The 13,599-nt window shown below is 39.1% G+C and overlaps 1 protein-coding gene across 2 annotated transcripts in view; it reads left to right on the forward strand.

Moving 5' to 3' along the window:
* Window positions 1-68: 68 nt before the first annotated feature.
* nuf2 (UF2 component of NDC80 kinetochore complex) overlaps window positions 69-13,599 on the forward strand; it is a 30,512-nt gene continuing 16,981 nt past the window's right edge. The window contains exons 1-12 of one of the 2 annotated variants that reach the window (XM_058791256.1): window positions 69-196; window positions 428-552; window positions 701-775; window positions 857-933; window positions 1,068-1,129; window positions 1,537-1,634; window positions 1,843-1,916; window positions 1,989-2,082; window positions 2,301-2,363; window positions 3,581-3,718; window positions 8,453-8,593; window positions 8,701-8,876. In XM_058791256.1, coding sequence (XP_058647239.1) covers window positions 430-552; window positions 701-775; window positions 857-933; window positions 1,068-1,129; window positions 1,537-1,634; window positions 1,843-1,916; window positions 1,989-2,082; window positions 2,301-2,363; window positions 3,581-3,718; window positions 8,453-8,593; window positions 8,701-8,876 — 1,121 coding nt within the window. In that variant the 5' untranslated portion in view covers window positions 69-196; window positions 428-429. Of the gene's footprint in view, window positions 271-427; window positions 553-700; window positions 776-856; window positions 934-1,067; window positions 1,130-1,536; window positions 1,635-1,842; window positions 1,917-1,988; window positions 2,083-2,300; window positions 2,364-3,580; window positions 3,719-8,452; window positions 8,594-8,700; window positions 8,877-13,599 lie in introns of both variants that reach the window. The other variant, XM_058791255.1, reaches the window with a different exon arrangement.

Consider the following 13,599-nt stretch of genomic DNA (forward strand, 5'->3'; position numbering starts at 1 on the left):
AATAATATTTATTGTCTGTTTTTGGACTCTTAATGAAACTACTCATAGCTACGCATAAGCTGTCCAGTAGAGGGAGCCACACGCTTTGCTTTTGCGACGATTCGTGACGTAGGGAACGTAGGGCGGAAGTGACGACTGAGGCGCGTAAAGTTTAAATTTGCTTCAGTTGACGGCGAGGGTCTCGAGCGTGAACTTGGTTAGTAACGGTACAATAGTTTGGTATTATTTGTAGTGTTTCAATAATGTCGGACCACCAATATGGAAAAGATGGTAATATAATACTGTATCTCTGAATTCGCTGTGGAGCTTTATGATGTACAAATGTTCGTTCTCGGCTTTGACAGCCGCTGATGTGTTTGTAAACAGTGTCTGTGTGGCGCGCGCGTAGAGGACAGAGTTATTAATGTCGTTTATTTCTGGGAAGCAGACATGGCTGAAAACACTTTCCCGGTGTACAAGGTGGATGCCATCGTGCAGTTCTACCGAACCGAGGTTTTGACTGGACAAGAGGCGAAGCATTTTACCAAGAATGATATCACTCCGAGCCCGAAGGTAATATACTCCGATGAACTACTCCGGGTTTCCACAGTCCTAGAAAACGAAGGGTTAAAAAAAGCCTTTATCCGGTAATCACAGCAGCTGGAAAGGTAATTGAATTATTAAAAATGCCAGACATTAAAATAATGCATTTAATTTGCAGGCAGAATCCATTCAAAGGGTCTACATGAGGGTTTTGCAGCTGCTTTTTCGTTTCAGACCTGAGTGCCATTACACGGTGAGTGTGGCTGCTTTGCTTGTTCTCATCAGATCAGAGCTAAATTCTGATTGTAAATTGCTTCACCCATATTTCCCACAGGTGCCCTTGTCTGAAAACGTCCAGCACCCGATGCTGTATGAGTGGGTTTCACCAATCATGAGTGTTTACATGCGCATGTAAGAGTTTAACTCCAGAGAAGGAGATCTTATGACTCAAATATTTAGTTCAGAGTCTCTGTAAACGGAGTATGATCAGATGCTGTGCGTGTATTCATCAGTGCTGAGTTTCTCCACTTTTACATTTGTTTTAGGTGCCAGTTCTTACCGCTTTGTCATGTATTTGATTTTTCCCTGAATGACTTGCTCAACCCCAGTAAGTAGCTTTTATATTCTTTTATTTTCACTATCAGGCTTCACAGAGCTCAAGAGCAAGATGGATATTTTTTCCCTTGCTGCCCATATATATATCTATATCCTACCCATATTGTTGCTGTGCCACTATTCTCACGGCCCCCACAGAGGAACTTATTTTTTACCTTTTGTTTTTTTTTTTTTTGTTTAATACAAAACCCAGTGTGTCTTATGCACTCTTGCAGTGCTGCCAACTTAATGGAATCGTTCACCCAAAAATATTCATGTCAAACATATTCAAGCCAACATAACAAACACAGTGATTGTAATCATTTTGTTTAAATTATTTCAGTTTGTTTATTTATTATCTTTTTTCGAGTTAATGCTGATTTAATGTTAAGTGATGCAGAGCTGAATTATTTCTGACAGAGAGCAAGAGAACAATCGTTATACTGAGTGCAATCCAAAACTTCCTGCACTTCAGAAAGCAGAGGATGGAAATTACTGCTGACCACCAGCAAAGTTTTGTAAGATGCTGTTTTTAATATTTACATTTTTAATATTCGTCTGATGTCCGCAAATGTCCTCGATTTAGTCGGCTCAAAACATTTGATATGCAGATTTCAATCAGTTCTCGCCTGTAGGCTATTGAACCTGTAAGTTTTTACATTGCAGATACTGTGCTGTGACAATTTACATTAAATCAAGGCCATAACATTATTTTTTGTTAAACAGCGGTCTGATATGGACAGACTCCAGGCGTACACAAGAGAAATAAAGGAAGCTGAGAAAAAGATTGAGAAACTGACGTGAGTATTTTTCTTTTTCTTTAAATATGTCTGTTTTATTCAAACTTAACAAGACAAACCTCTCCTTGACAGTACCATACCGCCAGAGCAGCAAGCAGAGGCTAAAGAGCTGGCAGCCGTTCTGGCAGAGCTGAATACGAACATGCAGCATGAGTATCAGGATTTGGTGAGTGGTCCGTGATTAAGTGCTCCATACTGTGGTCCGATATACACATGTGTGCATACTGTTTTGTTGCATAAATGACCTCTGGATGTTAGCGTTGACATGATGCATTAAAGCTATCACATGGCCCAGTGTTTGGCACGGCTTATCTTGCATGCATCCCCCCCCTCTCTCTCTTTGTCATCTTTGTGTTTGACTTTGTATTCCCTCTCTCTCTTTAGAATGCAATGAATGAAAAGGCTGCACAGTGCAAGACTGAAGTTGCTGAGATGTCACAGAAACTGGTATGTATCAGAGCATGAATTTAAATTGATCAGATTTTATTCACAGCTTTTGCATGAGGATTAATGACGTGATGTAACCAGAGTAGTGACAGATCATTTCTTCTGTGTTGTGAGGTACATCTGAGACGTGTTACAGAGAGAAAAAAAGCATGCTACATACCTTTTTTCAGATCAACCTAAATTGTTTTATGTGGCAAATCTAAATAATGAACTTGTTTCATGCAAATAAGTACAATTAATTAATTTGACTTAAATGAAAAATAAATTACATAAACTGAAATGTTTCATATGTTAGATTAAGTAGAAGTTTCTTGATTTAACTGTTGCAGGTTACCAATTTTCAGTGCATTTTTAAAAAGACATGTTTTTTCCAGTTTTTAATTGTAGCTTCAAAATTCATGGGGTTTAATAACATGACCATTTTAAACCATGGGAAATTGTGTAATCGTGACATCTCTATAGTCTACAAGCACTGTTTTCCCTTACAGATCAATAACATCCATCTGTTCGTGTTTATAAGTTCTTGTGAACTTCTGTTCATTTGTCACAATTCTAAAACACTGCCACCAGACCTTTAATCAAAGTACAAAGATATCATAAATCTAATTGATCCATATAATCCAGTGGTCTCCATCCCTGCTCCTGCAGAGTTACCTTCCTGCAGATTTCAGCTCTGACCCTAATCAAACACACCTTGTTGAGGGTTTATTAATAATTACAGGCAGGTGTGTTGAAGCAGGGCTGGACCTGAAGTGTGCAGGACTTGCATGTTAAAGGGATAGTAAACCCAAAATGAAAATACTCGCCTCAAGTAGTTCTAAACCTGTATGAATGTCTTTGTTCTGCCGAACACAAAGGAAGGTATTCTGAAGAAAGTTTGTAACCAGGCTGTTTTGGGGCACCATTAACTTCCATAGTAAGAAAAAAAAAATACTATGGAAGTCATTGGTGCCACAGAACTGCTCCGTTTCCCACATTCTTCAGAATATCTTCCTTTGTGTTCGGCAGAACAAACACATTCATACAGGTTTAGAACTACTTGAGGATGAGTATTTTCATTTTCGGGTTTACTATCCGTTTAAGCAAGTATGGTTGAGTATTTTGTTGAATGCACATCAAAAACTCAATGAAATTTTATCTTATTACTTGTTTGTTTTTCCGTGTTTGTGATTTGAAACAAAGTGAAAAGTGACTTATTTTTTTTAATTCCCCTACAGACTCAAAGGAAAGTGGAGGTGGCCACACTGAAGGATGAGATGGTCAAGTTCAAGTCTCAAATTGTGGAGTCACCTGAAGAACTAAAAAATGAGATGGAAAGGATGAAGGAGAATGTGAAGAGCATTAGGATGTCAAAAGTATGTATAATTAGCATGCTCTTTAGGTCATGTGAAATGTTTGTTTACAACAGGCAAGTGTTTTTTGTTGTTTTTTTCTCTCTCTCTTCCCACATTAGGTCAACAGATCTTTGTTCTAGGGTTCATACGGTCATGCAAAACCTGTAAAAGTCATGTAGATTTAAAACCAAAATTTCTGGGCCTGGATAAGTTTGAGAAGTCATAGAAATTTATTTCACAAATCTCTGTATAACAGAATTGTTTTAATCAGGTCCTGAATTTCGGTGCATATATTTATTCAATGGCTATAGCATTGTAGGTTAGATGAGTCTTTCGGATGAGACGTTAAACCGAGGTCCTGACTCTCTGTGGTCATTAAAAATCCCATGGCACTTCTCGTAAAAGAGTAGAGGTGTAACCCCGGTGTTCTGGCCAAAGTCCCGCCACTGGCCCTCATCAATCATGGCCTCCTAATAATCCCCATCCACTTGATTGGCTCTGACTCTCTCTCCTCTCCACCTGTAGCTGGTGTGTGGTGAGCGTTGTCCTGTGGCTGCTGTCGCATCATCCAAGTGGATGCTGCACACTGGTGGTGGTTGAGGAGAGAAAGCGCTTTGGGTGTACGGCCATACACAAAGCGCTATATAAATGCATCATTCATTCATTCATGAGTAAATAAATCCACACTGACTGTGAGATTAAATTGGCAGTTGAAAACCGCTTAAGTGTTTCCGCTGTACAGCATCTTCTGTCTTTCACTCTCTAGTGGCACATCAGTACGGTGGCCCAGTAGTGCACAACACGATTAAAAAAGCAAACATAAGCTCACAACACAAGATTCAGAAAGCAAACAAGCATGCAACAAAATTTATCAACATCACAACGGAAATGCTCCTGACCACTAGGGGGCAGTTGGTCTGCAGAAACGGCAATTGTGTGCATTCCATGAATATTCGTAGGCGTCGCTGGGTGGCTTACAGAGCCGTGGATTGCGTTGTTTTGGGCTACTTTTGTAATGTACTGCGGCCGTCTAAAGTGAAGATAGGTCCTTATACTAATGTGTATAATACTTGGAATATATACCTGGCAAAGAACGGAAAGACAGATGTCACAAGCTATTACGTGATTTGAGTTTCACCCACAGCATAAGATGGCTATTACACAGCAGAAATACACACGACAACAGCCAGTCAAAGCATGCATGTCTCTTATAAGGCTGCATGTTCCACGTGTCTCTGTTTATATGAATAGCACAGTTTTGTTTTATTTTTATTTTTTCTACTCAAACACACGTGAAGCTCACGGTGATTTCAGTGTCACACTATATCAGCTGTATTATCAGAGCCAAAACATTCAGTAAAACCGTTCATTTAAAAATCGATTACACAAACCTCTTTCACACAGAGATTGTAAACGGCCGATACAGAGTACTGATCCGATACCTGGGTGTGTATCTGGTTATACAGCTGTATGTACTACTTACTAGCCCTGTATGAATTCATACAATTATTTTATGCTGTGCTTCACCATAGATAGATAGATAGATAGATAGATAGATAGTCTGGCGAGTAAACAAAAAATATAATGTATAATGTTTGGAAAAAGTACACTCTTAACATCAGTCAGTCAAGCATTATAAATTATGATAATCAAAAATTATTTAATGATAGAACTTTAGCAATTAGAATTAAAACTTGGTAACCATGTATGAATGCATATTAGTCATTTTAACTGAACTTAGGACTGGTGGTGGTGCTTTTTTGGTCATTCAGTGTTTCTGTAAAAATGGGGAGAAAACTATCAATAATACTGATAAGATAATAATCATACTATGAATTCTACTAAAAACAATATAAACGCACTAAGGATTAACGAGCTGCTGGATTCATGAATATTAATCAGCTTGTGAGCGTTCACTCGAACTGATTTGCTGAAATCAAAACGGGGACGATAATAGGTGAGCGCCAGCCAATGAGATTGTCGTTTGTGCATTAGCTCCGCCTACTACCGGAGAACCCGGCAGTTCTTAAAAGCTGAAGAATTCCAAAGGAAATACAACACAGAATATCATTTACATACCATTCGGAATTGACGAGCTACATGTAAATCTCTCTCTCTCTTTGCGTGTGAGAAAAAAGCAAAGTGACGATGAGTCGTTTTCAATAAAAGGGGGTTAGGGGACCCCCAAGAGCTTTGACACAATTCGAACACTGCTTGTGGCAACACAGCACAACTTCCTGTGTTTGCATTCTGAGCAGCGAAGAAGAATTGATTTCCGATTTGCAGTGTTAAGCAAAGCTAGCGCGCATAACTATAGGTCTTGTTTAAGAAAATGGTATCTGATCGGTACATGGGTTCAAGTACTCGCCGATACCAATGCCAGAATTTTTTGTGGTATCGGTGGAATTTCCGATACTAGTATTGGAATCGGAACAACCCTAGTCCCCAACCCGGGATCAAACCCGGAATCAATCCCGGGACGTGTATGCATTCACACAGAAGGCACTCCGGCAATTTTCCGGGACCAACGTGCAGTGTGAAAGGGGCTATATTAAGATCAATCTTGTGTCTGAGGAAGTGTCTGTTTTCACTGCCAACACTGTCCCTAGTGGCCGGAAGCATTTCTGTTGTGTTGCAGGGCTGGGCGACATATCGAACACGATGATCATGCGCATCCCGTCAGTAGAGCCGGTTCCGTGATTAGTGGTAAATCTCCATCACCTGCTTTCAAATGGAGCAGCATTTAATACACAGAGCCATAGATCACTGACATGCTACACAATATTCACGTTCATTATCGCAGATGAATCGCCTTCGAAACGCGATATTGTGATATTGCGTGCTTTACTGACTAGATGCGCATGATCATCACGTTCGATATATCACCCAGCCCTACTACTGGGCCACCGTACATCAGTGCATCTCGTCTGCCCTACAAGAGCCACTGCACGCTGCGATGCATTATTTCGCTCGCGTTTCGGGACAGTTGACAGAACTGTCTCTTGCCTAATAGGGCCATTGTTATCATTGTGTGATGAGGGTACAGAGAGCCAGTGTTGCCACGGTAACGGCACAAGTGGGCTATTTTGAAAATACAGTCGCGGGAAAAAGTGACAGAGTCGTCAGTTGCGGGTTTTTGGGCTACTATAAATGTATACCTGGCAACTTTAGAACAGAGAGGCGGTTAACATCACAAACAACGTGAGTTTCAGCAGAGATACAAAGGCTTTTACACAGCAGAAATAAACATGACAGCAGCCACTATAGATTACATAAGATAATAAACACACAATTACGATAGATATGGTCTGTATGTGATTTTCTTGAGATTGAATGTGTACATCTGAAATGCCAATTTGTGCAGCGATATAAATAGCATATTTTAACAACAGTAAACGACCAAATTCCACATGTGATCGTAAAAGGAAGTTATTACAAACACTCGATGGTGGTTTGAAGTGAGTTCTGAGTAAAACTGTACTATTAATCTCATAAATTGTCTTATGTAGCATGTTACAATTTATGAGATTGATAGTACACTTTTAAATGCAGCAGCAGAACAGGTCCAATTCTTCTTTATAATGCATTTTGTCGTAATACTTCACGTACGCAACGGTCGCAAGAAATGTTTTTTTTGTAGTTATTTAGAAATACTTTTGATAATAGTTGGGCAAATGTATACTGGGATTGAAGCGATGTGAAGCGGCTGAATAAAGATAAAAGAATAATGAGGATTATGTCTCATATCTGGTGGAAGTGTGAAAGGTTCTGTTTCCTTAAACTAGTTTGTTATGCATCTTTATTTCAACACATTTACAGGTAAATCCTAGTATTTTAAATTTGCAATTAATCACAGTCTGTGACTGTGATTTAATGCGATTTAATTTAATCGATTGACGGCACTAATTTAAATAAACAAATTTAGTTGACTAACTTTCAACTTTTTTTTTTTTTTTTTTTTTTTTGTAGCTGAAATAAATTGATTGCAACCACTTACCTTAAAGTTTAGTAAATTCAAAGATTTTTTTGTTTGTTTGTTTTGTTTTTCCCAGTGTATAAAGTCGCTTCGAGTATGATACAGAGTTATTTTTCACAGCTTGTTGCGCTTAAGTGGCCAAATACACACAAAATGAGGTCAAAATGCTGTCCTGGCGAGTATCCTCAAACATGGTCGGTTTTGTGTTAAGTGAATGTAAACGGTTGAGAAGGAAAGTGCATGAGTATCAGTATTGGATCCATGCATTCAGTCTTGTTAAAGCAGCCTAATAAAGCTGTGCCATCTGTTGTTAATGCTTATCAAACAACAAAAGACTTGACTGAATAACTTTTGTATCTTTAATCTGTTTTTCATTTAGAGTTTATTTAATTTTTGTATCTGAATTCTACACTTAGACTGAAACAAGTTTCCAAAACAAAATTCAGTTCCTGAGTTTAACTGATAATATTGGTTAAATTACGATATCCTGTGATGTGATAGGTTCTCTGCCTAGAGTAACGTCTGGCGCAGTTGCAGCTTGTACTTAAAGAAATGGAAAACAAACAATTTTTATTAGTAGTCATTTATTTTAGTTAACATATGCTATGATAAATTTGAACAGATTTTATTCTTGTTAAAATAATGGAACATTAGGTCATGAATACTGTCTCAAACATCATGGATATTTATTGGTAAAAATGTGTACAAACCCTGTTGTTCTCACACTGGTTATTGATGTTATCCGGTTTGATTTTCTGTCTGCTGTGTGTCTGTGACAGGAGCTGGCTGACGAGAGGTTGGTGGAACTACAGATGTTGGTGCAGTGTGCAAGTCAGGTGGAGGCAGAAATCCAGGTCTTGCTCAAACAGCTGCAGGACTTGCAGAGCAGCATGTGCAAGACCAACCAGCAAAAAGAGGAGGTGAAGCTCAGATGCACGTTCACAGCAGCATAATATGCTTGTCAGTTCTGTGTAAAAGTATTAAATGCTTTTTTCCCCCTCAACCTTTATAAATGTTTATTGTACAGGTCCAGAGCTTAGCTTCCATGAATGAAACCTTGCAGAAAGAGCTGAAGAGCCTGAGCAATGAAGAAGTCCAGCTGAAGAGGGCGCTTGCCATGAAACTTGACAAGGAGTCTAAACAACAGATCCGTCGACAGAAGAAAAGAGAGGTGAAAGCTCAGCAAGTCAAAAATATTTATGGGTAAGAGTTTTTTTGTTTTTTTCTTATGATTCCTTTAATTACTTTGATACCTGTTATAAATGGCATAAATAAAATCATAAGTAGCATAAATAAAATGATTTAAGTTTAGCTGGCAAGTTCAATTAGTTTTTTTCTTAAACCTGTCATTTTGCTTTCGAAGACACTGAGTGCGTTTACATGGACCCTCTTAATGCGATTATAATGAGATTTTGGCGATATTGCGATTATGCTTTACCTCATGTAAACGCAATACTTCGATCTAAATAATACGATTAAGCTTATAATCGCAGCAAGCATAATCGTATTAACATAGGTGGCGTACACCGATTTTAATCGGAATATACAGGCATGTAAACACCTTAATCGCAGTATTGCCGCTCTGACCAAAGTGCGCATGCGCTTGTGACACATATGAATAACGTGACGCACCTGTAATAATACGGAGATTAGAAACGATGGAGGGGAAGAAAGCATCGCATTCTGAGGAAAACACAACAAGCTGCCAGCAGTCTCTGTGCAACATGATCTCACAGAATTCCGTGTAATGTTCACGGACTTAATTAACCCCGAATCTGTGGTGGCATCACGGAATCGCCGAAAATTCCGTGATGGACTCACAGAATGATACCAATGTAAGTCAGTGACAGGCATCAGCCGTGCTCCACGCACGGAAACCAGTGAATCCGTGCATGGACCACGGCTGATGCCTTCTGTGAGCCCATCACGGAACTTTCGGCGATTCCGTGATGCCTCCACAGATTCGGGGTTAATTAAGTCCGTGAACATTACACGGAATTCTGTGAGATCAGGTTGCTCTGTTCCTTACCCTCATCCAGAAAGGAGGAACAGAACGCGACGGCAGCGTATAGGCAAACAAATTCCATCATATTTCTATCATGGCGCCGAAAAAGCGTGGAATACAGCGATACAAAATCATTATGCATTAGACGTAAATAGATTAAAACAGCGACCAGTAACACTGCTCTTTCTGAGTCCATCATTTGTGCTGTCCAGTGGGGTATGTGAATAATGGCAGTGAAAAAATTAACCACAATTCTTAGCGAATAATAAGAATAATGGAAATTGCATGTAAACGGGAGTAAGAGCTTTGCTCTTGACATGTAAACATCAAAATGCGATTAAGTCCTTGCTCTGATTATTGGAAATAATCGCAATATTCGTGCGCATGTAAACGCAGTCATTGTTCACTGTAGTCATACAGATTATGATCATGTGTTTTTTTGTTTGTTTGTTTTTTTGCCATTCTTGCACCTATTCACTTGCCTCATGGACCCATTTTTCAAAAAAAATCTTTGATTATCTGAAGAAAGTTGCATAATTTCAAAATTTTATTTTTTTATTTTATTTTTTTGTTTGTGTGCCGATATTTGCAAACCTTACGAACTTTAATTTTTTTTTAATGTTTCAGTGCCCTCTAGTCAAATGCGTTTTAATTTGTGCAGAAGAAATTTTCCATCTGTTATTTTTGGAAACTATTTTGAAGAATTATTTATCCTAATTATTATCCTAATAGCTAAAGATTAGGGTCACAGCAGACCCTTCTTTTTGTTCCCTGCGAAAAAGAAGCAATGGATTGTACACCTTTGGTGTCAAACATTGGTGTCATCATTAGTGAGATATCTGCCAACATTTTTTCAAATATCAGCAATGGCTGATGTGTTCAAAGCGGGATTTTTATTTTAACAGTGCAGTAAATGGCAGGGTCTGTGCACACAGAGCTCACATTCTCCCTCTTCATTGTTTACTGTTGCCATTAACCGTTCTAATACAGCTAGAATCTGTCTAATAATGAGACAGAACTGTTAAACATAAGAAATTAAAAGGTTGCTTTTGTATTAATAGTAAAGCAATCATTATAATACTGTTGAAAGCTGCTTCTGGGACACTTTAGAAACGTGCCACAACGCGGCTACTGTAAACACAAGCATTGACGAGAGTGGCCGTGATCAGCTCCGGTGGCCATGCCGGAGTAAATCAGGGGTTATATACCGCACTACAGGCTACAGCGCCATCTATTGGATCTTACCGACATTGCATCAAATTAGGCATTTTAGACCAACTGCTTCACGGGCCGGAACAAAACTCCTGGCTGGGCCGTAGTTTGCCCACCTCTGATTTAGAAGGTATTTTAATGGTAAAAGTAAAATGATCTCATTTTAAAAAAATTTGCTCATTCCAACTCATTTTGCCAGCACAGGTCACATTTAATTTCACAAACCTTGCAGACATAGTCATTCAGTCAGCAGTCATGTCACCCTGTAGCCCAAGACTGGTTACTCACTGAAGCTAAGCAGGGTTGAGCTGGTCAGTACCTGGATGGGAGACCTCCTGGGAAAACTAGGTTGCTGCTGGAAGAGGTGCTAGTGAGACCAGCGGCGGGTGCTCACCCGGTGTTCTGTGTGGGTCCTAGCGGTGATGGGGACATCACTATACTAACCCTAACCCTCATCCAATGTAAAGCGCTTTGAGTGCCTAGAAAAGTGCTATATAAATGTAAGGTAGTATTATTATTATTATTATTATTAGTCAAATCCTGCTGTGAGGTCTTGTAAAGTGTGCACTTATATCCTGCATGATTGGGTGTTCTCTGCGTGACGGTCGGTTTGTGCGAATTGAATGCTGATAGCAGGAGAGTTCAGCTTCACTGAGAGGTGCGACCAATTTTTTTTTATTTATTTAAATGTATATAAATATTTATTTTTGAAAAATACTGTAAAAGACTGTAATACTGTCATCTACAGTACAAGTATGTTTAACACATTTTTAAATTTAGTTTAGAATTAACATTTTTATTAAAATTAATAAGTGTGAAATATAAATATCTAAATTGGCTTAAATTAAAAAGAGCTTTAAATGAATTTTACAATTGCTATGTGCGAATAAATTCGGGAACTCTAAAACCAGAACACATTCTTATCTGAATACATAAATCTCTGCATTTCTGGCCATGGCAAACCACAACTGGCTTGACTGCATGTTAAATGGTAGTCTAGTTAAAGATTATTGATACATGCGCAGAATGAACATTTTACTTGTATTATATATCGTATTAATAATAGAATATCAAATAGGCTGTGCAATTTCTTTTTTGACAATAATCCATGTTCTTCTTTGTTGCCAACCCCCTGCGCTCTACAAATAATAGTGACTTAAATGCGCTGTACAAAATGTTTTCCGCGCTGATGTGGTGACACGTTCAAGTAACCAGAGGGTGGCGCTGTTGAAAATGCCCCTAAAAGCTGTCATAGACAACAGAAGAACACCACGTTGTCTCACTGCACATAGATTTGAGTCAGGATTTAACCATCAAAACTTCTTCTCAGGTGGCTAATTCCCTAAATCTATCGCTAGCAGACAAAACGAGCTCGGGCGGAAGGTAGATGCAGAACTACACCGAGTGCAGACCTGCCGCATGTGTTACAGCTTTGAGCCGAGATTAGATAGAGAAAAGCCGTCTGTCAGTCAGAGGTGTTTTGTAGAGTTGGTGCAGCTCTGGCCCATTATCTTCTCACTAATGCCGAGATTGAGCCGACAGTGCCGCATTTCAACCGGAATCAGCCCGAATGTGCTGATTTATGCTAATCGACAGACTGTTAGGCTATGTTAATAAGTGCCGTCATTCGGTAATGTTATATTAATATGTTTCCGCACATCACAATCATTATATAGCTTGAGTTATATAGCCTATTCCCTAATTAATTAAACAGTTTGTTAATATACAGATTGAAAGCATGAATGGTCTCTCGCCCTCTCTCTCTGTTTATGAGCGTGTAGTGTACTGTAGCCTATGCGTGTGTGCATGCGGGGGAAGGGTGCCATTTTCAAATAATACCAGGTGATCTTCAAATATTATTTTTGCCTAAAATATCCCATCGTGTGTTTTTATATATATATATATATATATAATATACAATATACAGTGAGGAAAATAAGTATTTGAACACCCTGCTATTTTGCAAGTTCTCCCACTTAGAAATCATGGAGGGTCTGAAATTGTCATCGAGGTGCATGTCCACTGTGAGAGACATAATCTAAAAAAAAATCCAGAAATCACAATGTATGATTTTTAACTATTTATTTGTATGATACAGCTGCAAATAAGTATTTGAACACCTGAGAAAATCAATGTTAATATTTGGTACAGTAGCCTTTGTTTGCAATTACAGAGGTCAAACGCTTCCTGTAGTTTTTCACCAGGTTCGCTGAGAAACACGGAGTTTGAGCTCCTCCAAAGATTCTCTATTGGGTTTAGGTCTGGAGACTGGCTAGGCCACGCCAGAACCTTGATATGCTTCTTACAGAGCCACTCCTTGGTTATCCTGGCTGTGTGCTTGGTCATTGTCATGTTGGAAGACCCAGCCTCGACCCATCTTCAATGCTCTAACTGAGGGAAGGAGGTTGTTCCCCAAAATCTCGCAATACATGGCCCCGGTCATCCTCTCCTTAATACAGTGCAGTCGCCCTGTCCCATGTGCAGAAAAACACCCCAAAGCATGATGCTACCACCCCATGCTTCACAGTAGGGATGGTGTTCTTGGGATGGTACTCATCATTCTTCTTCCTCCAAACACGTTTAGTGGAATTATGACCAAAAGTTCTATTTTGGTCTCATCTGACCACATGACTTTCTCCCATGACTCCTCTGGATCATCCAAATGGTCATTGGCAAACTTAAGTCGGGCTGGACATGTGCTGGTTTAAG

Source organism: Onychostoma macrolepis, chromosome 11 (genome assembly GCF_012432095.1).
Source record: "Onychostoma macrolepis isolate SWU-2019 chromosome 11, ASM1243209v1, whole genome shotgun sequence".
Lineage (NCBI taxonomy): Eukaryota > Metazoa > Chordata > Actinopteri > Cypriniformes > Cyprinidae > Onychostoma > Onychostoma macrolepis.